Source organism: Rhinolophus sinicus, linkage group LG17 (assembly GCF_036562045.2).
Source record: "Rhinolophus sinicus isolate RSC01 linkage group LG17, ASM3656204v1, whole genome shotgun sequence".
In the NCBI taxonomy this organism is placed as follows: Eukaryota; Metazoa; Chordata; class Mammalia; order Chiroptera; family Rhinolophidae; genus Rhinolophus; species Rhinolophus sinicus.
The window spans coordinates 4429566-4457409 of record NC_133766.1 but is presented as its reverse complement, the minus strand read 5'-3'; the positions used below and the strand labels follow the sequence as shown (position 1 = coordinate 4457409).

At 37.6% G+C, this 27844-nt stretch overlaps 1 protein-coding gene across 3 annotated transcripts; it reads right to left on the bottom strand.

Annotated features, from left to right (window-relative positions):
* Positions 1 to 266: 266 nt before the first annotated feature.
* On the bottom strand, positions 267 to 27844 carry GORAB (golgin, RAB6 interacting). Of its 3 annotated transcripts, XM_074322003.1 has the most exons (6): positions 27688 to 27840; positions 24582 to 24721; positions 21699 to 22053; positions 11887 to 11988; positions 9656 to 9796; positions 1464 to 2026 (listed from the first exon to the last, which is right to left on the bottom strand). In XM_074322003.1, the coding sequence occupies exons 2-6, from the start codon at positions 24625 to 24627 to the stop codon at positions 1600 to 1602; spliced, it is 1071 nt and encodes a 356-aa protein (XP_074178104.1). In that variant the 5' UTR covers positions 24628 to 24721; positions 27688 to 27840; the 3' UTR covers positions 1464 to 1599. The 3 variants fall into 3 exon arrangements, with proteins under 3 accessions (XP_074178103.1, XP_074178104.1, XP_019596194.1); XM_074322002.1 differs by lacking the exon at positions 24582 to 24721 and having other exon boundaries at positions 267 to 2026; positions 27688 to 27844; XM_019740635.2 differs by lacking the exons at positions 24582 to 24721; positions 27688 to 27840 and having other exon boundaries at positions 21695 to 21831.

Sequence of the window (27844 nt, the reverse complement as noted above, 5' to 3'; positions counted from 1 at the left end):
CCCAATTCATTCATGGTTTCACTTGTTCATGTACCTTCTATGCTAAGTACTGAAAGTCCTCAGACTGAAAATTGGAATGTGCCTATCTGTATTTGGCCAACATTACGGAACCTCATTTATTGATGAATTTTCCCTAACGGAAGTTCATACAAAAGTAGATGATTGTATCCACCACATGGAGACACAGGATGTATGACTGCCACACTCTACTTAAGAATGCAGACTAAACAGTGAACTTTCCTTTACAAGATAAACAAAAGACCACATTATAAACATATCAGGCTTGTTTATTCTTTAGAAAAATAGGAATATATAGACAACGAAACTTTCAGTTCTTATGTATGTCATCATACATACATGTAAAAACACAACTAGCTATACAAATGCCTCTGCTTAGAGAAGTTAGTCATGGAAAGCTGTAATTTCCACTCAAATTACATAATATAAAAATACAAAGCTTATGTGCATTACAAGAAAATAATACCTTCAAATGCATTTAAAAATAGGATGTCCCCAACTTTTGCAGAAGTTATTATGGATACAGTATACATTTGTCCTCATCTTCTTTTATTTCTTCCTTTTAATACTTAAAATATATGATTTTACTATTTGGAATTTCTGATAAATCAGAATTTAATGTGATAGTCACAGATTTTTGTGACAAAACTACAATATTTATACATTTACATATAGCACAATGTAGTGATCAAGTATTACTGATGGTAATTAAGAAACTATTAAAGTAATAAAATCATCATTTTAACAATTTAAATGCTTTATGACAACATAATTTATATCCAACATATAAAACTCATATTTACAGGTAACTGTAGAAAGAAAAATGTATTAATTTTTTGATAATCAAAAGTAGCAATGAGATTTTCTACATTTTCAGCCTCATTGTAGAAATGTTTTCATTGTCTAAATTTAACAAATCAATGTGTTGATTAAAGAAAACACAATATATTAACAGTAAAATTATACATATGGCATATTTATATATACATATCTTTGTGTTTGTATGTATCAACCAACCAAAACTCAGGTTGGAAACTAAAGCCATTTAAAAGGCAAACTGAAGACAAAAGTAGTGTTTTGCAACTCTAGTTAAGATCCAACTAGATAATTCAACCTACGAGTTTTGTTAGTTGCTTCTTCATCTCTTTTTCACGTTTAATTTTTTTGGGTCTTTTTAGTGATGACATAAAATAGGATTCTCATTTTCTCATTCTCAGCACTTCTTCCAGAAGTTAAATGAATTTGATGAGGTATTATCATTTTTCATTTCAGTTTTCTACATTTAGCTGGTGTAAAATCACTCTTAACCATGTAGTTTTTCTTCTATCCTTTTAAGTTACTTGTTTTCACTCCCAAAATAGGGGTACACTAAAGGAACCAGACCAAAATCAGGGTGAACTATGCCCTCATATAAAATTATCATCATCTGAGACTTGAGAGTCGTCAAACACATTATAGAAAGAATCACGGATTCAAAAATGAATATTGTTTTAAAGAGGCATTTATCAGAGGTCACGGCATAATCTACAACCGAAAGTGTACTGAATACCCTAACAGGTGAAGAGGACAAACATTGGCTCTTCATGTGGTCAGAGCAGCAGAAATATCATTTACAGTAGTTTTCACTTGCTTTGCATGGTCTGGAGCAAGGGGGGCGCTGCTGCCATTTTCACATTGTGCATCTACTTTTGTGGGGGCGGCTTGTTCTTGAGGCTTCCGGTTCTCTTGAGCAGATCCCACTGGCCTCTCTACATGAACCACCTGTTTCCCAGCTTCCGATTCTTGTTCGTGCAGCAGTCGCTCCACCTCCACTTCAGGATCCATGGTCTCCTCGTCAGCTTGGACGTCCAGCTGTAGCATCAGCTCCTCCAGCTTCCTGGCCTTGCGGAGCTCATTCTGCTGTATGATCGTACACAGGTGCTCAGTCAGCTGCTCTTTAGTGTCAGTCTTGCGCTGCAGATCGAGCTTTGCCGTGATGTACTCGGCCTCAGCCCTGTCAAACCGCTTCCTGTAGGGACAGGGACAAAGATGGTCCGTTAGTTTTCCACTGAAGACGATACTCAGAGGCCGAGAAGTAATAATGAAAGTCCAAAACTGGAAACAATGTATAATGGAGATATGGATATTAGTCCTTTACGAACTCTCGTATACACGTTAGACAAACTAGGCCATTGTCGCTAAAACTTCTGCAATGTCCACATTTGGACTCTCCTAATATAACAACATTATTCTGCACTCATTTCCTCTTTCCGAGGCTGTGCTTGAAGGAAAGCAGGCTACAAGGGTTAATTCCATGGTGTGTTAATTCCAAAGAGGGGAGAGCCCTGAATGCAGTGTTTGTTGATTTCTGTAAATACTATCACGTTGGCCAATTTCAAGCGATCAATGTGACATCACTGAATGCAGAATCGGGAAAAGATTAGCAAAATCTGCTCTCATGAACCACTGCAAGTTAGTTCTCGCACACAACTGGTTAAATATGGGAGGTAAAACTGTAAGAGATGGAGAAAGTAGAAAAATCTGTATTTTTTTCAATTTATTGGGGTGACATTGGTTGATAATATTATATAAATTTCAGGTGTACATCTTTACAACACGACATCTGTGTACTCTATTTGTGTGCTCACCACCTGAAGTCTAGTCTCCTTCCATAGTCCCTTTTACCCTCATCCGCCTTTCGCCTTTCCCTCTGGCAAACTCCACTTTGCTGTCTGTATCTATAAGATAGTTTTTTTAATTTTCTTTGTTTGTTTGTTGCTTTTTGTTTTATATCCCACATATAAAACATACGTGAGTGAAATTATACAGTTTATGTCCTTTCTGTCTGACTTATTTCACTTAGCATAATACTCTCAAGATCCATCCATGTTGTCACAAATGACAAAACTTCATCTTTTTTTATGGCTGATAAGTATTCCATTGTATATACGTACATCTTCTCTATCCAATCATCCATTGAAGGACACTTAGGTTGTTTCCATGTCTTGGCTATTGTGAATAATGCAGCAATGATCATAGAGGTACATACAGCTTTACGAATAAGTATTTTCAAATTTTCGGGGTAGATACCCAGAAAAGGGATTGCTGGGGCATATGGTAGCTCTATTCTTTTCTTAATTTTTTGAGAAACTCCATACTGTTTTGCACAGTGGCTGCACCAGTTGACATTCCCACCGACAGTGTATGAGGGTTCCTTTTTCTCCATAACCTCTCCAACACTTGTGATTTCTTGTCTTGTTGATAATAACCATTCTAACAGGTGTGAGGTGGTATCTCATGGTGGTGTTGATTTGCATTTCCCTGATGATTAGTGAGGTTGAGCATCTTTTCATATGTCTGTCGGCCATCTGTATGTCTTCCTCAGAAAAGTATCTATTCAGATCCTCTGCCCAATTTTTAATCAGATTGTTTTTGTTGTTGAGAAATCTGTATCTCTTGATTAATGGATTAGAAAAGGAGAAAAATTCAAGTGGAGGATATGGACAGTGGTTAGGAGATGAAGACAAACAGGACAGAGCACACCCAGCAAACGACACTGGGAGCAGGAAAGAAGTAAAAATCAAGCAGAACTGAAACCTTCAGGGTCAGGAAGGGTTTCTCAACCTTGTCACTACTGGCGACTTGTACCGTATAATTCCTTGTTGTGGGGCGCTCTCCTGTACATTGTAGGATGTGTAGCATCACTGGATTTCTCCCACTAGTTGCCAGTAGCACCCTCTTCTAGTGAAAACCAACAATGTCTCCAGAACATTACCAAATGTCTCCAAAGGGGCAAAAACATCCCATTTGAGAATTCCTGGGTGAAATTGTTCCCTCTCCGCTCTGCAACAATAGACTCCTGTTCGACTTTCATCAGGAAATTTTGTATATTTATAGATACATAAACTCCATCGAGAGGCAATGCAGTCTTATTTGAAGTAGGTAATTCTACTGGGAAAGTCACTCTGCGATCTCCCTTTTTTCCCTTTTGCATTAGATTGACACAAGAAGGAAAATTATCATATATTGGTTTACTGTCTTTTGCCTTTTCTATAGAATTGTTGCTTTTCTTTTTGCCACGAAAAGAGTTTGATCTCCACTTACCAACTAATTATTCCATTTAATTACCACTAACAGTTGTGAAGGCCATGCTGCTTTTACCTGTTGTGACTGCCTACACAACTCAGAGTAAGAAGTAATCTCTAGTACTAGATTTATAGCATGGAAATATACTGAAAAAACAAAAGGCTTTGACTTTAGAGGACCCAGGGTTCAAAACCCACCTTTGCCATGTATTATATGTATACATATTTTGGTCAAGGGTTTTCTTGGATGGAAAGAACAGATATCCAGTCACACTAGCTTAGGTAAAAGGTGGGTTTTATTGTAGAATACAAGAGGCAATCTCACAGGCATGTCATCAGAATCGAAGGCTATCTATCCTCGTCAATGCTCAGAAACCACAGATTCTCTCATTTTGGCTTTCCTAACTTACTCACAGCTCAATATGGACACCAGCTGTGGCTCTACATGAAATTCACTCTACCCAATCTCTTAGTGTTCCAATTCCAAAATTCTAGAGGCGGACCTGGGTTGGTGTGGCTTGACTCCTATCAGTTTTCACAGAGCTCCCAGGGCCAGGCCATGCTAAGAACCCGTTTAGCCTGTGAACTAAATGTTCTGAAGTCGGCAGCCTATGTTTGTTCTAAACAGGGATGCCTTGGGGTCAGCATCCTAAGTTCCTGTGGAAGGAAGGGGTTGGGGAACAGACATGCAGGGACCGAAACTCAGTGTCGTGACCCCAGGTAGTTTCTTCAATTGAGTCTTGGTTTAGCTGTAAAATGGTGACAGGACAGTACTTCATAGGAGTAAACAGAATAACTAGGACAAGGGTCTAGTCCTAATAGGTCCAGTGTCTGATAGGCACTCAGGGGAAGAGAACGTCCCCTCCAGAGCACCAGCATCAAAAAGCATCGTTAGGACACTACTAAACATGTACCTAAAATTAAAACTATGCAAAATTTAAGGACCTGGCGTTTATACTTAAAAAAACTCTTACTTACATAATGTTCATTTAACCTATTTCATTTCATTTCCTGTCATCTAGTAAAATATCAGAATGAAAAAACTAGCTGTTTCCCAATTACTCCCTATGTTAGAAGAGTTGATCTAAAGGAGCTCTTTTGGGGATCTGGATCCCTCACTGCCACACTTTGCAACATATCCTGTTTATGAACGTTCTCGCATCCATCTTGAGCGGTCTGACAACATTCTCTACGGGTGCCTGCCCCCCACTCACACCTCCCTTCTCTGCAAGTGTCCCCTCAGCCAGTCAAAGTCAGTCAGTGAAGATTTACTGATTGGGCTCATGAATGATGCATTGAAATTAAAATGTGCCGATGGGATTTATAGATGATGAATTACAGAATTGTACACCTGAAATCTATGTAACTTTACTAACAATTGTCACCCCAATAAACTTTAATTAAAAAAAGAGGAAAAAAAAAAGAAATTACAATGTGCAAATAGGTCCCTAGGTTTCCATTGATCTTTTACCCTGGATAAATCACTGAAGATTCTGCATTTTATTTATTTATTTAAAGTCCTTCTGACCAGAAACATGCATATATATTCTAGTAGAGAGTGATTTATGGTTAAAATATTGGTTAGTTTCACAAACTGCACTACGAGCCTGGGGGTCGTCAGGTGGCTGCACCAAATCAGAGTGTGGTGACATCAGACTTCGGGACAGAATAATAAGAGCATTATACATAACACAGGAAGACAAACTGAACTGAAATGCAGTTATAGAATTGTTTTGTTATTTTAAAGGGACATTGATGAATGTGATTTAAAGGATTCTAGAAACTGTCTCTTGGTTTTGGTATCCCTGAAATTTTTTTCAAAGCTCAGTCATTAACCTTTGGCATTCCATTAGGATCCACGGACCCACTTTTAGTTTTTCAGTTCTTTTTCTGAGCAATTGTAACTATTTATTTGTAAGGGTCAACGTATCATGACATTTTTTTAATCCTTTCTTAGAAGTCTTCCAGAGTACAAAGAGAAAATTCACTTACATTTTACAAAACAGAATAATACTAATCATAATTTGAAATTACTATATGGGTCCACGGGATCTTTTTATAAATCTAAGCTATATTATGGAATCGCTGAAACATTATTTTTCCTATATATTGAAACACTTTGTCACTTCATCACCCTAGGAATTATTTCCCCATCATTCATCAATTATTCCCATTTATGCTAAAAAAATTAAAATAAAAAGAAGAAAGAGAATCATGGAATGACCTAAAAGGATGATGCTATAATGAAATAAATCATCGTCCTTTAGTTTTCTTACTGCGTTGTCTAAATTATTACTTCACCTTTCAAGAAGTATAAAAGACGGGAAATACCATATTTCTAATCTACTCTCAGCTTTCATTGAACGCAGTTAAGAATTAATACTTTTCGTTTTCTGCCCATAACGGCAAAGTAGAGGAAACTGACAGACGAAGACGTTTTGCAGTTATTAAACAAATCAAAAGCTAAATGTTGTAGTAGGCTGAAAAATAACTCCCCAAAGATATTCACTTCCTAATCCCCAGAACCTGTGAATGTTACCTTATATGGCAAAAGATGTGATTAAGTTAAAGATTTAGACAGAAGTTTAGTCTAGGTTTTCTAGTTGGGTCCTAAATGCAATCACATGTACCCTTTTAAGAAAGAGGCAGAGGAAGTTTTGAGAGGCGAGCAGGAAGCACTGTGATTATGGAGGCGCAGAGGTGAGTGTGCAGCCAAAAGCCGAGACCCCTAAAGCCACCAGAAGCCAGAAGAGGCAAAGAATAGATTCTTCTCTAGAGTTTCTGTAGGAACAGTGACCCTGCCGACACCCTGATTTCAGACTCTGGCTTCCAGAAATGTAAGAGACTGACTTTCTGTTGTTTTCAGCCACCCAGTTTGTGGTGACTTGCTATGGCCACCCTAGGAAATCAACACAAATGCTGACACAGACAGTCTGGAGTCTAGGTAGTGAAACTCATCACATACCGTGTTTCCCCGAAAATAAGACCAGATCTTATATTAATTTTTGCTCCAAAAGATGCATTAGGGCTTATGTTCAGGGGATGTCATCCTGAAAAATCATGCTAGGGCTTATTTTCTGGTTAGGTTCTATTTTGGGGGAAACACTGTATAAGTGAAATCTCAGACAGTACGAAGTCTTCAGAAAAACACATCCTAGATAAATTTCCTCAAACTCAAGAATCAATGAGTGAAAACTATTTCTGAGGATAAAAAGAAAATCTGTTATTTTCATAGCATTAATTTCAATAGGAAGGACTTAATCACACAATATTTTACAAGTATCTGGACCGTTCTGTGTTGGCTGAAAGGATGGAACTGCCTTCTTTCAGCGTGTATTAGGTTTTAGAGTCAAATACTACTTGATACAAAGAGGTCTGCTATGCTTAGATTCTCATAAAAACTTTTAATAAAGTGGTTTTCCACAATCCCTTTTATTCTTAGTTTTGTAAACTTTTTCATAAAATGACTGAACGTATTTATGTACACAGGTACGTGTGTACGTGCATGTGTGGGGGGAGTGTCTATTAAACATAGATGGCAAATGGTGATCGTCGTTTCTTCTGGCATATTGAGGGTTAAAGAAACCTCCTACATGCAGCCACTCTCAGCTTCACAAGCTGGTCTGCACAGCACACAGCAAAGTCGTCACTGTAGCCATGAATGGCGGCAGCCGAGGCAGCAGCCACTCAAGTTGGCACCCTCAAAACACTCGTCTCCTCGGAGGGTTCAGCCCTGACACTGCTCTACAGAAGCCAATTGTAAGGCAAACTCAGGCCTGTGCCGTCTCCAAGCACCTTCTGTGGACATGGCACTGCACCAGGCACTATAGAACTAGGATATTATTTTCATTATAAAACAAAAAAGAAAACATCAAGGACATCTCCCAAAGATACCGACTGCCCTGGGAATTATTTTCTAGTAGAAATCTAAGACCATAATATTATATCACCAATCTATAATTTGTCAATAACCACAGATGTAAATTTAGAAAATGCTGTCTTAAACTTACGTTTAATTAGGACACAAAGCCTGGTTCTAGTCATAGTTGTCTATGTGATTTTTAAAAATAGCCTCACGTATACGATATGGATAGTCACATACAATTATGTCAATATCAGTGCCATGAGAAATTATCATTTTTAGCTTGTTAAGAGATATAAAAAAATTACCATCTGAAATTTTTTTACTCTATAAGAATTTGCTAAAATTTCACTAAAAACTTATTAAAATATGTATTTATATATAATGGGATGTTTTCTCCTTTAACCAGTAATCCCGCCCTCTCTGTGGTTCTCTGAAGGCTAAAACTACGACATCTTTTCTATAATGTTCACTGTACAAAGGCATCCTTCTCCAGCCTCCTCTACGACAAAATTAAAATATCATCAGATGATTTTTCTGTTGAGGTATCCAGAATAATCTTAATTATTCACATAAAGGGCTACAAAGACATAAAAATGCTCCTCTGGCAATCTTCAGTTACAGAGAATAAAATGTGCTAAATATCTAGACTTAGTTTAATCTTAATAAAATCTCGGTCACCTCTTTAATGACCTTATTAGTAGAAACCTGAACCTACAGTTATCAGCTACTGATGGCATTAATTTAGGCAGTTAATTAATAAAGGCAACCCATTAAGTCTAATAGCATCTGGTCAAACAACAATTACAAAACTCACAAGGACACCACCACAAACCTCTTTCTTAAACAATAAACAGTGAACTAAAAACCACAATCAAGCATTTCCGCTTTATTAAATTGTTATATAAACGTTCTGATGCTGTGGTTTACCCTGGACTAATGAGGCATTCTGATTGATTTCTAGTGTTACAGAGGAAGATGCAAAACTGAGTCATTAACACAGCATACCCTCGTGAAAAAAGACAAACCAGGATGATTAAAGCAATGCTGAAAGGACTGAAAACCCTGAAATTGGACTTAATGTTTTGCCTTTTTATCTGTTTGCAAAGTTCATGTAATTCTTTACATGTGTTAGTTCATTTTAAAAATACTCCATGATGATTTTTTCTCTTAGAAAATGCCAATGGTTCAACCCTAGGAAACATGTGATAGTAACCATTTTATACAGAATATAATCAAAACGAAAACAAAACAACAACAACCACATCACGCTTTTAGGACCCAGTGGTATTTTCCTTAAAATATTCAAAAGCTTAAAAAAAAAACAAACTAGATCTTCTTTCTTTGCTGAAACCTGAAATGAGAACTAAGGACAATCTCAATCAAAATTTCGCAATAGAAAGAGCATAGGCTTGGTTATGAACAATAGGCTATTATAGAACAATAGTTTTAGGGCAAGTCATTCAGATATTTAGAGTCCCAAACATGAAAGACTAAGTTGTAAATAAATAACGCAAGAACTACTACTCTACCAGGCCTGTGAACGAGGTTAATGCGTAGGAGGGCAAAGGAAAGGAAGGCGTCAAGAAGAGGCGACACACTTGATTTAGTATAAAATAGTGCATAATGGGGTTGTCAGGAGCCTTAAATGATGACATCCACGAAAGCTCCTGTCCCGGCGAGCAATAATCATTCATTGAATTGGACTCACCGAGCATGTGAATAGTCTAGACTGGCCTGATCGATCCGGTTCCTGAGAATCCCAATGTCAGCAGACACCATGTCATCTAAAGCCTGCAGCTCCTTCTGGATCCGCTTGAGTTTCATGGTCTCCGCCTGAGTTCTTTTAGATCTAGAAAATCAGGAGCATGAGTGGGAAAATAAAACCATTTTAAAATCATAGGACCATATACGATATAAGTGAAAAAAGCAACCTACTGTACATATGGTTATAATGTGTAGTTTTTAAAAACTAGAAAAACTGAAATACATCAAATGCTGGTAACATTTTGGTATTATCTCTAAGACTGCATTTGTGCTTCTTTCTTTATTACTCCAAATTTTCTATTGGTATACAAGATTTTCAAATACAAGGGAAAAAGATTTAAAAATATATCAATAAATAGTCCACTCATTGGTCCATATTCATTCCATAAGGACAAGAGTAAGCAATAAAAGAATGTATCTGTCTTCTCTTTACATTGGAACATCGAACACAACCTTGCAAATCTCTAGCATTAAATTCTTCTTGCTAAGCCCATTTTCATTTGTCTGATACCTGATGGACACCAAAAACAGATGCCTGCATTAAATACCATTTCATTACATGTCTAAAAACATCTATTTGGTTTTAACTTTCTCAGGGTTCATTTCCCCAAATTTTATTGCTTTGATTCCTGTTCTTTAGGCAAAACTACAGATCCTCAAAATTTTTCTTTCTGAGGCTCAAAACCAAGTCCTCACGACTCCCAAGTACATTATACACTTAAAAAACAGAATAAACAATGACAAAAGCCAACCTTTAATCGTGACTTCACTCATTTCAAAATTTCACACACATTCTCACAGAATAAAACTCCCACATAAAACCACTGTATTGCAACTTACATTTTCCCAATTTCTACTCTATCTATGCATTTACCCTTGCTTGCTGCCTATGGAAGTTAACAGTATGATTCTTTTACTTCAAGTACTATACTTCAGTGTCTACTTATTAATAATCTAATCAAATTATATTCCCTTACGCTTCTGTCTGTATCAGTGGTTTCTTAAATCAAAAGCATGCAGAGCAAGACAAGTACTAAATCTTTTTCTAAAAACTTTTTGTAAAATCCCTAGTAAACATCCACCCCAACGTCTTCCAAATTGAAGACAACTAAAGTACTTTTCAATGATCATTTTTCAATAATCATGTTTTTTCTTCTGGAAACTAAGTTCAGTAAGTTGCATATTTCCTATGCTTCATGAAAGACCAAGGTATACCAGTAGTAGGAAAACAAAATCATTTTCACAGGCACACTATATCTCTTTGGCAGATAAAATTCTGTGTTACTCTTATACCTACCTGCCTTTCTCTCCATCTCTATTCCTTCCCCTCCCTGACACACACCAGCATCAATCAATAATAGTTTGACCAGACTTTTCCAGATACTTAAAAGAAAATGCCACTGAATACTTGCTCGTATTTAGTGCTGGCTGTTCTCAATCATTGTTTTATTGACTAAACTTGGTTACCTGAAGCCACAGCACATTAGAAACTACAAATAAAAGGGCAGAAAAAACAGGTGGGGGATGGGAAAAGTGGCTCAAATATGAATATTGCTGTTTGAGAGCAGGGTAGTGCAGTAAAGGAAAAGGGATCGCTGAGAAACTGCCACTGGGAAGGGAGAAAAACTGAAGTGCACACAGTATGCGACAGTCCTCATCATGGTGGCCTGAGTCATCGATAAAAGGTTAGGTTATATCCTGTATCTTCTATCAGGGAGGGCAAGGGAAACTATTTAAGAAAACTGTCCAATTAAGATGTGGGAGTACAAGTCACTTATGTGGGCTCATCTTACTCTTCTACTTCAGATGCTAAAGGCCTCCTTATGTCAAAATTAGAACTTGTATTTGTTGCTAATTTACTTATATTGATAGCTATTTACTGCTCCCTCATGAATGTATATAGATGGTTATAATTGAAAACACTGACGCTGACCCTTACGTTTTAATCGCACCTGTATTCATAAATTTGTTATGATCTATGTTTAAAAAGTCCTCCTTGATAAATTAACACTGGACTTTCGGTATCATTTATAAAGCATAATTTGCTTAGTTAGCCTTAAACAATAATGGTGGTAGAGAAAATGTCAGTTTATTGGAACAGACATGGGAAAATAAATGTAAAACACGACAGAGCCGACTGTGGGTTACAAACCTCTCCTGGTTCAGGTGTCTCACCTTTCTGCAATAGCTTTAGCCAAAAGAGCTTTCTTACGTTTATTTTTCTCTTCCATTAGCCGTTGTTCTTGTTGGAGCACTTCCCAACGAGATTTTTCTTGCCTAGGGAAAAAAAAAGGATAAAAATGAGTTTCTGAAACCCCACCCACACATTACCAGTCTCAGTCCCCTACATATAAAATTTAATCAGCCAGATTATGTATATATTCTTTCAAACGTCCTCTTAAAAAGAACCCATCTGCAGCTCATTATTTTGTTCTAATAGGAACAAAGGCTATGATTTGAAGTAAAGAAGGCTTACATAAATTGGCCCTTTGAAATCCATTATATGTATATAATCTAGGAACCCACAAACTGGAAGCCAGAATAGTGGCATTTTTTAAGAGTACAAAGAAACTTGTGTAAGTTAATTATTATATGCCAATGGAGAGTAAAATAAATAGGTCTGTAGCTAATGTCATGTTATATATTTCAGAGGTTTTGTTTTTTAATCATTTTAATGATTTAATCATTAAATCACTTTACATTCTACATTCTTGGGCACATGGAACGTATTTATAATAGCTGTTTAAATATTCTTTGCCTGATAATTCCCATCATTTGTGGGTCTGTTTCTTTTGATAATTTTCTTCCTGGTTATGTATCACAATTTCCTGCTTCTTTCTATGCCTAGAATTTTTTTTGCAGATTGAATGTACGTTTACTTTTAAAATTCTTTTAATTTTTTTTTCAATTATGATTGACATGCAATATTATGTTTCAGGTGTAAAACACAGTGATTTGTCATTTATATAACTTACAGTCATCATCTGGGTAAGTCTAGTACCCATCTGACATCATAGGTATTATAATACTATTATCTACGTATATTCTCTAGGCTGTGACTATGTTTATAACTGCCAATTTGTACTTCTTAATCCCTTCACCTTTTTCACCCTCCTCCCATGTGGTAACCAGCAATTTGTTCTCTGTATATATGAGTTTGTTTCTGTTTTGTTTGTTCATTTATTTTGTTTAGATTCCACATATAAGTGAAATCATATGGTATTTGTCTTTCTCTGTCTGACTTATTTCACTTAGCATAATAGCTTCTGTGTCTATCCATGTTGTTGCAAAAGGCAAGATTTCATTTTATGGCTAAGTAATAGTCCATTGTATATGTATGTACCACATCTTTTTAATCCATTTGACTATCAATGGACACTTATCTTGCTTCCATATCTTGGCTATTATTGTAAATAATGCTACAACAAACACAGGGTACATATATCTTTTTGAATTAGTGTTTTGGATTTCTTCAGGTAAATACCCAGAAGCGGAATTGCTGAGTCATACAGTAGTTCTATTTTTAATTTTTCGAGGAACCTCCATACTGTTTTCCATAGCGGTGGCACCAATTTACAATCCCAATAGTGCACAAGGGTTCCCTTTTCTCCACATTCTCGCCAATATGTGTTGTTTGTTGATTTATTGATGGTAACAATTCTGACAGGTGTGAGGTAATAGTTCATTGTGGTTTTAATTTGCATTTCTCTGATTAGTGATGTTGAGTATCTTTTCATATGTGTGTTGCCCCATCTTTATGTCCTCTTTGGAGAAATGCCTATTCAGGTTCTCTGCCCATTTTTTAACTTGTTTGTTTGTTTTTTGGGTGGTAAGTTGTACGAGTTCCTTGTATTTTTTGGATATTAACCCCTTATTGGATGTATCATTGATAAATACCTTCTCCCATTCAGGTTACCTTTTCATTTTGTTATGTTTTCCTTAGCTGTCAAAACCTTTTTAGTTTAATGTGGTCCTATTTATTTTTATGAGACTTATCCAAAAAAACATTACAAAGAATGATGCCACAGAATTCACGCCCTATGTTTTCTTCTGGGAGTTTTATGGTTTCAGGTCTTATGTTTAAGTTTTTAATCCATTTTGAGTTTATTCTTGTTCATGGTGTAAGAAAGTGATCCAGTTTCATTCTTTTGCATGTATCTGTTTTCCCAATACCATTTATTGAAGAGATTTTTTTCTGTTGCATGTTCTTTCCTCCTTTGTCATCATTAATTGACCATGTAGGCGTGGGTTTATATCTGAGCTCTCTATTCTGTTCCATTGATCTACGTGCCTGTTTTTATGCCAATACCATGCTGTTTGATTACTATGGCCTTTTATAATTTGATATCAGGTAGTGTGATACCTCAACTCTGTTCTTCTTTCTCAAGATTGCTTTGGCTATTCAGGGTCTTTTGTGGTTTCATATAAATTTTCGGATGTGCTAGTTCTATGAAAAATATCTTTGGTATTCTGATAGGGATTGCATTGAATCTGTAGATTGCTTTGGGTAGTATGCACATTTAAACAATGTTAATTCTTCCTATCCATGAGCACAGTACATCCTGCCATTTATTTGTATCTTCTTCAGTTTCTTTCTTCAATGTCTTAATGTTTCTGAGTATAGGTCCTATACCTCCTTGGTTAAATTTATTGCTACTTATTTTATCCTTTTTGATGCGGTTGCAAATGTGATTGTTTTCTTAATTTCTTTTTCTGATAGTTTGTTATTGGTGTATGAAAATGCAACCAATTTCAGAATATTAATTTTGTATCCTGCTACTTTACTGAATTATTTCTAATAGTGAGAGAGAGAGAGAGAGAGAGAGAGAGAGAGAGAGAGATCTTTAAGGTTGTCTCTATATAGCGTCCTGTCATCTCCAAATGACAGTTTTACTTCTTCCTTTCCAATTTGGATGCCTTTTCTTTTTCTTGTCTGATTATTGTGGCTTCCAATACTATGTTGAATAAAACTGGCAAAAGTGGACAGCCTTATCTTGTTCCTGATCTTTACGAAAATGCTTTCAGCTTTTCATCATTTGAGCATGGTTGTGGGATTGTCATATATGGTTTTAACTATGTTGCGGCATGCTCTTTCTATCCACACTTTGCTGACAGTTTTTATTATAAATGGATTTTGGATTGTGGCAAATGCTCTTTCGGCATCTACTGATATTATCAATGAATTGTATCTTTCATTTTATTTATGTGGTGTATCACATTAATTGCTTTGCAGATACGGAACCAACCTTGCATCCTAGGAATAAATCCCACTTGATCATGGTGCATAATTTTTTAAATTGCTGAATTATGTTTGCTAATAATTTTTTTAGGATTTTTGCACCTATGTTACCAGGGATAACATATAATTTCCTATATGACCTAAAATTTCCTCTTTTGTAGTGTCTTTGATTTTGATATCAGGGTAATGCTGGCCTTGTAAAATGAGTTTGAGAGCCTTTCCTCCTCTTCAACTTTTTGGAAGAGTTTGAGATAGGTATTAAATCTTTGAATGTTGGTAAAATTCACCTGTGAAGCCATCTGATCCAGGGCTTTTATTTGTTTGAAGTTTTTTGATTACTGATTCAATTTTGTTAGCAGTTATCAATCTGTTCAGGTTTTTTTCCTTTCTGATTTGGCCTTGGAAGATTATATTTCTAGGAATTTATCCATTTTTTCCAGAATGTGCAATTTGTTGGCATGTAACTATTCATAGTATTTCCTTATGAAGCTTTGTATTTCTATGGTGTTGGTTGTTACTTCTCTTTCATTTCTGATTTTATTTATTTGGGCCTTCTCTTTTTTAATTGATGAGTCTGGATAAAGGCCTATCAATTTTATCTTTTCAAAGAACCAGCTCTTGGTTTCATTGATCTTTTCTACTGTGTTTTGGACTCTATTCCATTTTTTTTTTCCTCTGATCTTTCTTATTTCTCTCTCTACTCACTTTGGGCTTTTTTTTTTTTTTTTTGGTAGTTCCTTTAGGTGTAGAATTAGATTGTTTGCAATTTTTCTTGTTTCTTGAAGTAGACTTGTATTGCTATAAATTTCCCTCTTAGAACTGATTTCACTGTGTCCCATAGGTTTTGGGTCACTGTGTTTTCATTTGTCTCAAGGTTTCTCGATTTCCCCCTTGATCTGTTAACCCAGTCATTGTTTAGTAGCATGTCGTTTAGCCTCCATGTGTTTGTATCTTTTTGTTTTCTTTGTAGTTGATTTCTAGTTTCTCACCATTGTGATCAGGATGCTTGGTGTGATTTCAATCTTAAATTATTGAGACTTGTTTTGTAACCTAACATGTGGTCTATCCTGGAAAATGTTCCATATGCATTTGAAAAGAATGTATATTCTACTGCTTTGGGATGAAATGTCCTAAAAATATCAATGAAGTCCATTTGGTCTAATGTGTCATTTAAGGCTATTGTTTCCGTGATTTTTCTGTCTGGATGATCTGTCCATTGCTGTCAACGGGGTGTTAAAGTCCACTATTATTACTAGATTACTGTTGGTATCTCCCTTTATGTCCATCAATGTTTGCTTTATATATTTAGATGCTCCTACATTGGGTGTATAGATGTTTATGAGAGTTATATCCTCTTGTTGGATTGATCCCTTTACCATTATTAAATGTTCTTATCTCTTGTTATAGCCCTAGTCTTAGTATCTATTTCATCTGATACAGTGGTACTTTGGTTTTCTAATGTAATCCATTCCAGAAGACCATTCGAGTTCTGAAACGTTAAAAAACCAAGGAATGGTTTCCCCATAGAAAGTAATGCAAAACGGATTAATCTGTTTCAGACCTTTAAAATCAACCCCTAAAACTGCAAATTTTGCATGAATTTTATGGATCTAATGATACCCTAGATCCATATAATTTACGGGGTTCGTAAACTGAAATGTTTGTCAATGGAGACGTTCAAAAACTGAGGTACTACTGTATAAGTATTGCTACCCTAGCTTTTGTTTCCATTTGCATTAAGTATCTTTTTCTATCCCTTTACTTTCAGTCTATGTGTGTCTTTCTATCTGAAGTGGGTCTTTTGTAGGGAGCATATGTATGGCTTTTGTTCTTTTATCGATTCAGCCACTGTATGTCTTTTGAGTGGAATATTCAGTCCATTTACATTTAAAATAATCATCGATAGGTATGTAGTTATTGCCATTTTTATTGTCTTCTGATTGTTTTTGTATTTCTTTGTTCCTTTCTTATTCTTTCTCTCTCTTCTCTTGCATGTTGATAACTTTCTATAGTCCTTTCTCTTTACTTCTTGTATATCTCTTGTAGATTTTTGGTGTGTGGTTACCATCTGCTTCATATATACAGCTATGTTTATAGCAGTCTGTTTAAGTTGATGGTCATTTCAGTTCAAACACATTCTAAAATCACTACCATTTTTACTACCCTCTTCACATTTATGTTTTTGTCATTCTGTTTTACTTTTTGTGTATCCCTTGATTTATTGTTGTAATTACATGATTTTCCTACCTTTGCCTTTTAATCTTTGCACATGCTTTACAGTTGGTTCATCCACTGATTTTACTAAGTGATTACACTTGTCAGTGAGAATTTTGTTCATTCCTATATTTCTTATTCATATTTTTCACCTTTTCTACTTATAGGTCTCGTAATACTGATTTAGTGGTGCTAAACTCCTTTAACGTTTTCTTGTCTGGGGAATTCTTCAATTCTAAATGATAGCCTTGCTGGGTAATCTTGGTTGTAGGTCTTTACTGTTCATCACTTTGAATATTTCATGCCAATCCCTTCTGGCTTGCAAAGTTTCTGTTGAGAAATCAGCTGATAGTATTACGGGCACTGCCTTGTACATAACTAACTGCTTTTCTCTTGCTACTTTTAAGATTCTGTGTTTAACCTTTGGCATTTTAATTATGACGTGTCTTGGTGTGGGACTGTTTGGGTTAATCTTGCTTGGGACTCCCTGTACTTTCTAAACTTGTATGTCTATTTCCTTTGCCAGGTTAGGAAAGTTTTCAGTCATTATTTCTTCAAATAGGTTCTCAAGCCCTTGCTGTCACTCTTCTACTTCTGGTAACCCTATGATGCAAAACTTGGTATACTTCATGTTATCCCAAGAACCCTTAATTTTTTTTTCTTTTTTGCTGTTGTACTTTGGTGTTTTCTGCTACCTTGTTCTCGATTGCTGATTCGATCTGCTGCTTCGTCTAATCTGCTGTTGATTCCCTTTAATGTAGTCTTCATTTCAGTTATTGTATTCTTCATTTCTGAATACTTCTTTTTATTTTATGGTTTCTACTTCTTTGTTGAGGTTCTCACTGAGTTCATCTATATTTTCCCTAAGTTCATTGTACATCCTTATAAACCAGTGTTTTGAACTCTGTATCTGATAGATTGTTTGTCTCCATTTCTAAGTTCTTTTTCTGGAGTTTTTCCTAATCTTTCATTTGCGATATGTTTTTTTATTGTTGTTATTTTTTTTTTCTCTCATTGTGGCTGCCTCCCTGTGTTTGTATTAGGTAGACCTGCTACATTTCCCAGTCTTGGCAAAGTGGTCTTATGTAGTAGGTGTCCTTTGTGGCCCAGTGGTGCAGTGTTCCTGTTTACCTGAGCCAGGTGCTCCAGAGGTATCCTTTGTAAGGAGGGCAGAGTGTGCCCTCCTACTGTAGCTGAGCCTTGATTACCATTGACACTTCAGTGGATGGGACTGACCCTTAAGCTGTGAGGGCTGGCTGTTCTACACTGCAGATGCTGTTATGCGGGGACTGGTCCCCTAGGGCAGGAGTCTCTTTAGTAGGGCTCTGGTGCCAGTTGAGTCCACCATACAGGTGTGTCATTTGTGGAGTTGGTTGGGTGGTGCTCCAATGTGGTCTGAAGCTGGTCACCAGGTATGTTGGTTGTGGAGCGTCTTTGTAGGTTTCTGGTGCAGGCCAAGATCAGCTTCCATTTGTGCTTGGGTTGGGGCCATTTAGTGGGAGCTACAAAGTGATCTGCAGTTGGCTGTTGCTTGTGCTGGGCTTGGAGGAGCTTGGGCAAGGCCAAGGTCTGAACCGAGGCCAGCTGCCAGTAGTGCCAGGCTTGGGACCCTTTCTTTGGTGGGCACCATGCTTTGAGCTGAGGACAGCTACCACTTGTGCTGGGCTTGTGGCTGCTTAAATCTACATTCTAAGTCAACACTGGCTACAGCACATCCCAGGCTTGGGGCTACTTGATAGGACTTACAAGTTGAGATGGGTCACCACCTGAGCCAGGCTTGGTGCCACTTAGCAAGTGGTACAGGGCACACCGAGGCCACTGAGGTAAGTTGCTGCTTGTTTGGGGTTTGTGGACCTTTGAGAGATTTTAGGAAAAGTCTGCAGTACAAATTGAAGCAGGCCGATTGTGTGAAAAAGCTCCTGGAAGCGGCTTGGCCAGGTGTGAGTTGGGTGGAGTAGGGACTCAGTGGTTCACCAGGGAGGGGTGAAGGATGTTAGGTTACTGGAGAGTTCACATTTGGTGCCCACTTGCACCTGCTGGCTGGGTGGAGGTAGGGCGCAACAAAGGAGCAATGGCGCCTGCCAGTGCCTCTGTTCCAGGAGAGAGCTGCTCCGACCCGTGCCCCTCCAGCCCTCTCCCTGAAGCTAATCAATTCAGTTCCTCCCCATTTGTCCCTGGTGCTTTTTGAGCTGCTACCCCTGCCAGCTTAGGGCAAGTGAGTCTGTCAGTGAGTCCACGTGTAGACTCCTCAAGAGGAACATCTGGGGCTCCAGCAGCCCTCTGTCTCACTCAGATGCAGTCCCTGCTGGTTTTCACAGCCAGAAGTTATGGGGATGCCTCTTCCTGGCACTGGTGACCTGGGCTGGGGAGCTGGGTGTGGGGCGGCAGTCCTTGCTCCTCAGAGGGATCCTCTGAAGCTGAGATATCCCTCCCCGTTCTTAATCACCATGGTGATAAAAACCATGGGTGTGGAACCTGTCCATTCCTTGATTCCAGCCATCCTACCAGTCTCAACGCAGTTTCTTCTTTATATCCTTCGTTACAGGACTTCTGTTCAGCTATTCTTCAGGTCGTTCTCAATGATGGCTGTTCTATAATTTAGTTGCAATTTTGATGTAGTCATGGTAGGAAACAAGCACAGTGTTTACCTACTGTGTCATCTTGACCTTGGAAGTGACTCCAGAGTTTTCTGTAATGAAAGCTTCCACCATGTAACACCCGTAGGACAATAACCAATGTTTAGTTCATTTTCTTCCTATTTGCTCATTTCTTTCCAGCTCTTAAACATTTTTAAACAGAGTGAAACATTAAGACTTGAATGCTGGGTTAAAGAAAAACTTCAAAGATCTGAAAACATGAATTATCTTCCAATCTATCCAATTCTGAAAGAAGTACATTAAAATTTCTCATCTATTCACAAACTTGATGTCAACCCAAATTAAACAAGGCAATGACAAAGATATTTATTCCTATTATTATTGCTTATAGCCATTATATCAAAAAGACTTATTCTCAGACATAGTAACCACTTCCAGAATTATTCCTTTCTCCCCATTCCTACGGCCTCCAGCTTAGTGCTGGCTCTGGTCCTTTCTCATTTTTACTATTGTGGCATCTTCTCACCTGATACCTTAGTTCCAGCTCATCTATTACCACATCCCAAATGGTAACACTAACATCTGAATTTTCTCTAACCAATGTATTCTGATCAGAGCATCTCTCCTTCAGAAGTCTTCTGCAGTAGTGGCATATTACTGCATCAGGGAACTCACTAGGTAGGAATCCTCTGCTTCCAAGTCCTTCTTCACTTTCTTATTTCTTTACTATTCTCTGGCCTATCCTTTGCTCCTCCAGAGAAGTGAGATGTCATCTCTGAGCGTTCTCTGGGCTACAGCTTTCCAGTCCCATTTTTACAGCCTCAGAATTTCTCCTTTTCAACAACAGTTCCTGAGATTACATTTCTTCTACGAAAAATTTCCCCAGTACCTAAAGACAGAATAATTTTCCTTATGACATTCAATTTAAATTGGCCTGCTTGATTCAAAGCCACCCCTCACTTCTCTGAGGCCATTGTCGGTAAACTACACTTTATGACATTTAAATGTACTTGTCCAATGTTGGTCTCATAATTCATGTGACTTTCTATCTCCTGTCAAAACGATTTGTTGATTATAAACCCCTGGTGGGTAGGAAACACTTTAAACTCAAAGTACAGAATCTAGATCAGCAGAGATGAGAAAAATATCTGGTTAGAAAAACCTAAGATACTTTGAAAAACAAATACTCAGAAAATAGAAAATAGAAACAAATACCATCCTTTCTTCCCTATGACAAATACAGTAGGAAACAAATAAGAGTAGACATTAAAACATAAACCACATAGTAAAAAAATACTGATGATATGAATTTATAAGTCATAGAGTGGCAATTTCCGTAAGAATGTGGCTAAATTCTGAAGGTGGTTTCAAATACAAACAAAGAATAAAAAGAAATCTAAATATGCAACTGAATTAATTAGTCCCTTCAATTTCCCACATTCTTTCCTTTGACCATCCTTACATGTTTCTTCACAAGTACCCATTTCTGAGCCAATGGAGACGCAGTCCAGAAGCTGAAGAACAGATTTAATTTGGGGAGCAGTACTATACATATAAGAAATGCTTCTGGTGGTGTAAAGACCATGGACTTTGGATTCAGAAAGACTTTTATATGCACCCCATCTCTGTTACTTATTAGCTACATATTTGCTTTGGGGATATAGTAGCTTTTCTGAATCCAAGATAGCTCACCTGTGAAGTGAAAATAATGGACATGCATTTTAAGGCTGTTGTGAAGACTAAATGACATAAACATACAAAATGCCTAACACTGACTGGCTTATAATAATTTAGGTGGTAGTTATTTTTCAACAATTTATGTATCACATTTCTGAGAATATAAAACAGAGAAAATCCCAAAACTATATTTCTTCAAAGCCCAATGGGAATACAAGGTAAAATGGAAAAAAGTCTCATGGATATATAGACTTACTAACAATTCCACTTTCTTTTTCTCCAATTTGCAATCTGGCTTTGGAGGTAGGACCTCAGCATTTTTGTGACCATCATGGGAATTTTCAAGTGCCAGTTCCCTTGGTTGACTTTCAATATCCTCTGGTTTTCCATCACCAATTGGAGAGGTAGACGTAAGAGAACTAGGAGTAGGGGGAGACAAATTTGGCTTCTGAGAATTAAATCTCTGTTTTGGTGCAGAAAGCAGCTGCTCTGGAAGTAATGAGGTTGATCCATCTTGAAGCCCAAGTTTTTGGCTTTGCTCTTGAAGGGCTTTTTCTCGCTGAAGTTGTTGTCGACTTTTTTTCACAGGGAGACGCCACTGTGGGTCAAATGGATCTATGTAAAAAAGAAAATGAAGGAAAATTCTTTCGTGTGCACAGGAAATAATTATAATTTCTCTAAGAAAATAAAGGAGTAACATTAAACTTTGATAATAATCCTACAGGGTTCCCCCACCCTTCTCTATCTTAAAAGCCTAGGGAAAAACAGCCATCTTCCTATAGTTTCAATAGTTCTTCAATCAGACTGTTAATATTCAACAAAAACTGTCCTCACTTTCAATTTATCTTCAAGGAAGTCCATTTGTCTGTGAGTTAGCTCTTAGGATATAAAGCAAGGTTTCTTTTTCAACTTGATTTGATAATTTAAAAAAAAAATCAATTAATCTGACAAAGCTAGGTAGACACATGAATTCTCTGCTACATCTTAAATTTGATTTATGGCTGTGTCTGCTTTCCTGAAACAAAATGGTTGTTGAGTTTTCAAATGGGCTTCACCTTTTTAAATCTGAACAAATCTTAGGGCAATTTGATACACAGGTAGATGCTATACACAAAGTATAACTGAATGAGGTCTCTTATTTCTAGGAATGTTGGTTTATCCTAAATTGTTTTCTTTCATCCCAGAACAGTCCAAGGTTGTGTTCCCCAAAGTCTAGTTAGCCTTTAATCAATGTATGAAAGCTAACTTTAACAGCAGCCTGAGCAAAGCAATAGAGGAAGATAAAACAACTCGGAGCAATTTTTTTAAAAAGCATCATAAGCTAAATAATAACACTTGTACTAAATAAACTAAATAATAATACTAAATAATGACACACTTTTTATATTGTCCATGCCGGTGTTTACCTTGTAGGACAGACACCTGGAGAATTTAACTCGCATTCATACTATATTTAATAAGATCTATAAATGACAGTCTTTACAAAATGCGTGGCAAATGGAATTATGATAAGTCCTTGTAAATAAACTCAAATAGGGCTTTTAAATCTACATATTGACCTTTGAAGCAACAAACGCTTATTATTTAAATTTCCCAAAGAAGAGTTAAAAGCTCTGGAGTCACAGTTCTAGAGTTGCTTTTGTCCAGCTCAGCAACCTTAGGTACGTTAATTAATTATTCCATACCTCAGTTTCCTCACCTGTCAGACTGGTTGAAAATTACCTGCTCTACTTAACTCATAGATTTAGTGTAAAGATTAAATGAGAGATGTAAAGAAAATATTTTAAAAAGATTGATGTACTATCAAAAGTAGAATGTTATTATTGTTGACTTTAGCCAGAAACACAAAGTAGCCTCCTGTATCTTGCAACAGTAACTTATTCTTGGCTACTTATCTTTATTCATACCATCAGCAAATGTCATTGAGCCTGCTTACTTCCCGATTACTCATTAGCTGACTTATTAATAGGGCCTTTCAAATTCTCTACTGTAGCTTCCATTTTATCTTACTTTCACAGAACCTATCTATGAGATTTATAATGCTATTTTTTAAACTCCCAAACAATAAACAAATCAAGCCACTTAAAAATAAAACATATGACCAAAAAAACTCCTGAAACTAATAAGCCGTCATAGCAAGATTGCAAAATGCAACACTAATATACAAAAGTCAATTCTTTTCCTATGTTCCAGCAATGAACAAGTGGAATCTGAAATGAAGAACAATACCGTTTACATTAGCAATCAAAAATAAAAAAAAAGACACTTAGGTGTAAACCTTACAAAATACGTGCAAGATTTACATGAGGAAAACTACAAAACTCTGATGAATGACATCAAGGGACTAAATAAATGGCGAGGTATTTCATGTTCACAGATAAATGGAGCGATATTCCATGTTCAACATTGTTAAGATGTCAGTCATCACAACTTGATCTACAGATTCACTGCAATCCTGATCAAAATCCCAGCAAGTCATTTTGTGGATATTGACAGAATGATTCTCAAGTGTATACGGAGAGGCAAAAGATCCAGAATAGCCAACACAATTTCGAAGAAGAACAAAGTTGGAGGACTGACAGTACTTGACTTTGAGACTTACTATACAAAGCTACAGTAATCAAGACAGTAGGTATTAGCGAAAGATTAGACAAATAGATTAGTGGAACAGAACAGCACGCAGAAAGAGGACCACAAAAATACAGTCAACTCATCTTTGACAAAGGAGCAAAGGCAATAAAATGGAGCAAAGTCTTTTCAACAAATAGTCCTGGAACAATTGGACATCACATGCAAAAAAAGACACAGATCTTACGCCCTTCACAAACATTAAATCAAAATGAAGCATAGACCTAAATGCAAAACCCAAACAATAAAGCTCTTAGAAGAGAACACAGGAGAAAACCTAGATGGCCTTGGGTATGCAATGACTTTTTAGATATAACACCAAAGGCGCTCTCCATGAAGGAGATAATTGGTAAGCTAGATTTCGTGAAAACCTAAAAGTTCTGCTCTGCAAAAGGCAATGCCAAGGGCATGAGAAGGCAGCTCACAGACTGGGAGAAAATGATTTGCAATAGATACGTCTGAGAAAGGGCTTTTTAATTTTTGTCAATCAAATAGGTATCAAGTTAGTATCTCACTGTGCTCTTGGTCTGCAAGTCTCTGCTTATTGATGGTGATAAACATCTCTTCATATTTCCTTTTCTAAGACATATTTATTCATGTCTTTCGTCAATTTTTCTTTTGGCTTGTTTGTATTTTTTCATATTATCAGCAACAACTGGAAAACATAATTGAAGCATCATAGCTGCACCGCTTTTTTATTTCAAATTTTTTTCATGATAACATAAATCATACATCAAATAACACGTTATGTGTCACACACACCAAACCCGTATGGGTCATTAAAAAAACACAAAAACAGACAAACAAACAAAAACACAGTTTAACAAATAAAACATGTCTAGTAGACATGACTGCTGTTTAAGGATAGAACATGACTCCCTTTTTTGGGGAACACACAAGATAACTTATTTCCTGTCCTCCAAGTCATATGACTTGTTTTTATTAAGTGAAATGGGGAGGAGTGACACCTGTCATTTACTGGTGGAAGCGTTTTATTTCTAGCGCTCAATTCTCAATCTTCTTCTCCTCCTGCAGGGTCTACTCCTACATGACAGCACCAAAGCATGACATGCAGTAACGATTGGAGCTAGTCACCTGCCAACCCATGTCAGACATAAAGCTAGAGGGAAAATTAAATCTTTACTAAACAATTGACATTTTAGGGCTATTTGTTACTGCAGCTTAAACCTGGCTTAACCTCATTTCATAACTACCACTACCTTTGAAATTCTCTGTATTTGCCCCTCCTTGCTCATAGTCCCCTCGCTTCCCCCACCACACTGAATTTTGTTTTATTCTATTCCCTTCATTGTCTTCATAGATTTCCTATATTACTAAAAGAATACACCTGCTTTGTATGGTTTTGACCTTCTACAAATGGTATAGGACTGTATATATTCTTCTGTAATTTGCTCTTTTCATACACTCTATTTATGAAATTTATATATGTGAATGGATATGGCTATAGTTCATATATCCCCACCAGCTATATGTCAGTCGTCTACTGGGTGTTAATGAATACTTGGTTTATTTCTAGCTTTTTAATATTATAAATAAGAGTGTTAAGAACATTCTTGACCTTCACCAACGCAAATATGGGTTTCTCTAGAATATTGCTGGTTTTATTTTTGCTGGTAACCAACTCCATTTTCATAGATTAATGACATTTTTACGGTTGGAGAACAGCTGGGAAGAGCCTTAAAAATTAAAGATCCAGTTCTTCTAATTTTACGAATGAGAAATCCAAGGCAGAAAGATTTAGAGGCAGAGCTGGGAGATCTACATGCCAATCACTGTGTTTGGTTATGAGTATACAAAGATGCTAAGATGTTTTCTCTGTCCTCCAGGTAAGCAGAGGCTAGTGAGTTGGTGACTATCATCTAACATCTGGCTCTGAAATGACAGGCCTTAAAATTAAAGTCCTTCTATCCTACCTCCATCCAAAATTGCAGATATTTAGAAATGTACTTCTATTAGGTTGGTACAAAAGTAATTATGGTTTTTGTAATTATTTTTAACCTTTTAAACCGCAATTACTTTTATAGCAGCCTAATACATCATGAATCGATTGTTTAATTTAGACTCTACATGAAGTCTTCTACCCCACTCCCTCCGGCAAACTCGCCTCTGCTAACACATAACCTCTGTGGTACCTTCCCAAGCTCCACCCAACCCCCAGCAGAGTGGGGAATCCTGCGATCTTGGTAGCAAGTTCTTGTGCAATATCTAGTGCAACATCACATTACATTACTGTCTGTCTCCTCGCTAGAACTAGAAACTCTTTGAACGCAGGGATGATGCCTTGTTCCTCTTAGCATCCCTACTGCAAAAGCTGATACCTGGAACTTCAGGCCAGAACTGAGGCAGGCATACTTGTACTCTGTACATCCCAATAAGGGAATGGATGTTGAAAACAGAGCAAGAGAATTTGAGAACATCACGCTAGAGAGAGTCAGATAGTCACAGACTGTAGTGTAACTTCTATGATACCGTTTTTAAAGGCCTCTGGACCAGTCAAAACTTCCTCAATCTATACAATCGACACTGGCCCTATGGTTACTAATTTCCTTCCTTTTCCACTTGTCAGCTCTAGATTATCCTTATATTTACGCTGAAAATGCACAGGCCTACTTGAGCAACGTCCAATTCTCTCACAAACTCTAATAAAAGGCATGGTGGGGCTTATTTAATTTTCTCCCAAGGCAAAGTGTGCCACTTACGTTTACCAAGAGTGGCATGCACTTCCAGAATCACCATAGGGAATTTTACGAAATTTCAACCAAACACAAAGCATACTTTATATCACCAAGAGTTTCTCACCAAGTATCAGCAAACTTAATTCCTTCCTTAAAAGATAAAACAGCACAAGTCCATTTCAAGGATTACTTTATAAAGCCTGAGAGGGAAGCACAACATGTCGCCTTCTACCTAAGCACTGTGTGTGGCACGCGAGTGTATCTACACGTATATAGACACACACCTGTGTACACGTTTCACACCTAACCTCTTCAAACACCTCTTTCGTTTGCTGGCTCTCAAGAGCTGGAAAGAACTGCCCACGTCACCTGGCAACCAGAAGTGAATGCAAGGCTGCACGTGTGTCAGGAAAAGCCCCGACGTTGTGTGTGTCGGACCCCGCTGCTCCCCTTTCCCCAGACCTTGTCTGCTGCTATAAATGCATCACAATTCCAGCACGGTGTGTGCCTCTCCTCCTTCCTTTACTGTGACTCCATCCCTCCAGCCATTGATCTGGACAGCAACCCTCCTACAGAAGACAGCCAGGCTGCAGGCTCACTTCCTCTCTAAGTCCCACTCCTTGCACAGGGAAGAGTCAAATCTTTGAAACGGATTCATTCCCGAATTCTCTTTCCTAAAAGTAGATTCCAATCCCCTGGGCCCGCCCCTCCCGCCAAGGCTCCAGTGCATCCACCTCTGGAGCGCGCAGCCACTTACAGCTCCGACCCCTAAAGCGCGCACGCGCACGCGCACGCGCACACACCCGCTTCCCCGCCCCTCTCCGCTCTAAAGCTGCAGCCCCGCCCCCTCCCCTCTACAGCTGCAGCCCCGCCCCCTCCCCGTAACAGACCCCAGAATCAAACCTCCGCCGGCGCGTCCCGTTACCTTTCGTCTGCTTTAGTCGCCTCAGCTCCTCCTCAGAGAAGCCAGCCCAACCCCGCGCCATCCGCGCGGGCTGCCAGCACCCCTAGAACTCCCGCACCTCAGCACCCCCGACCGCCAACACGACTACCCGGGCACATCCGGGTTCTTCCCGGCAGCG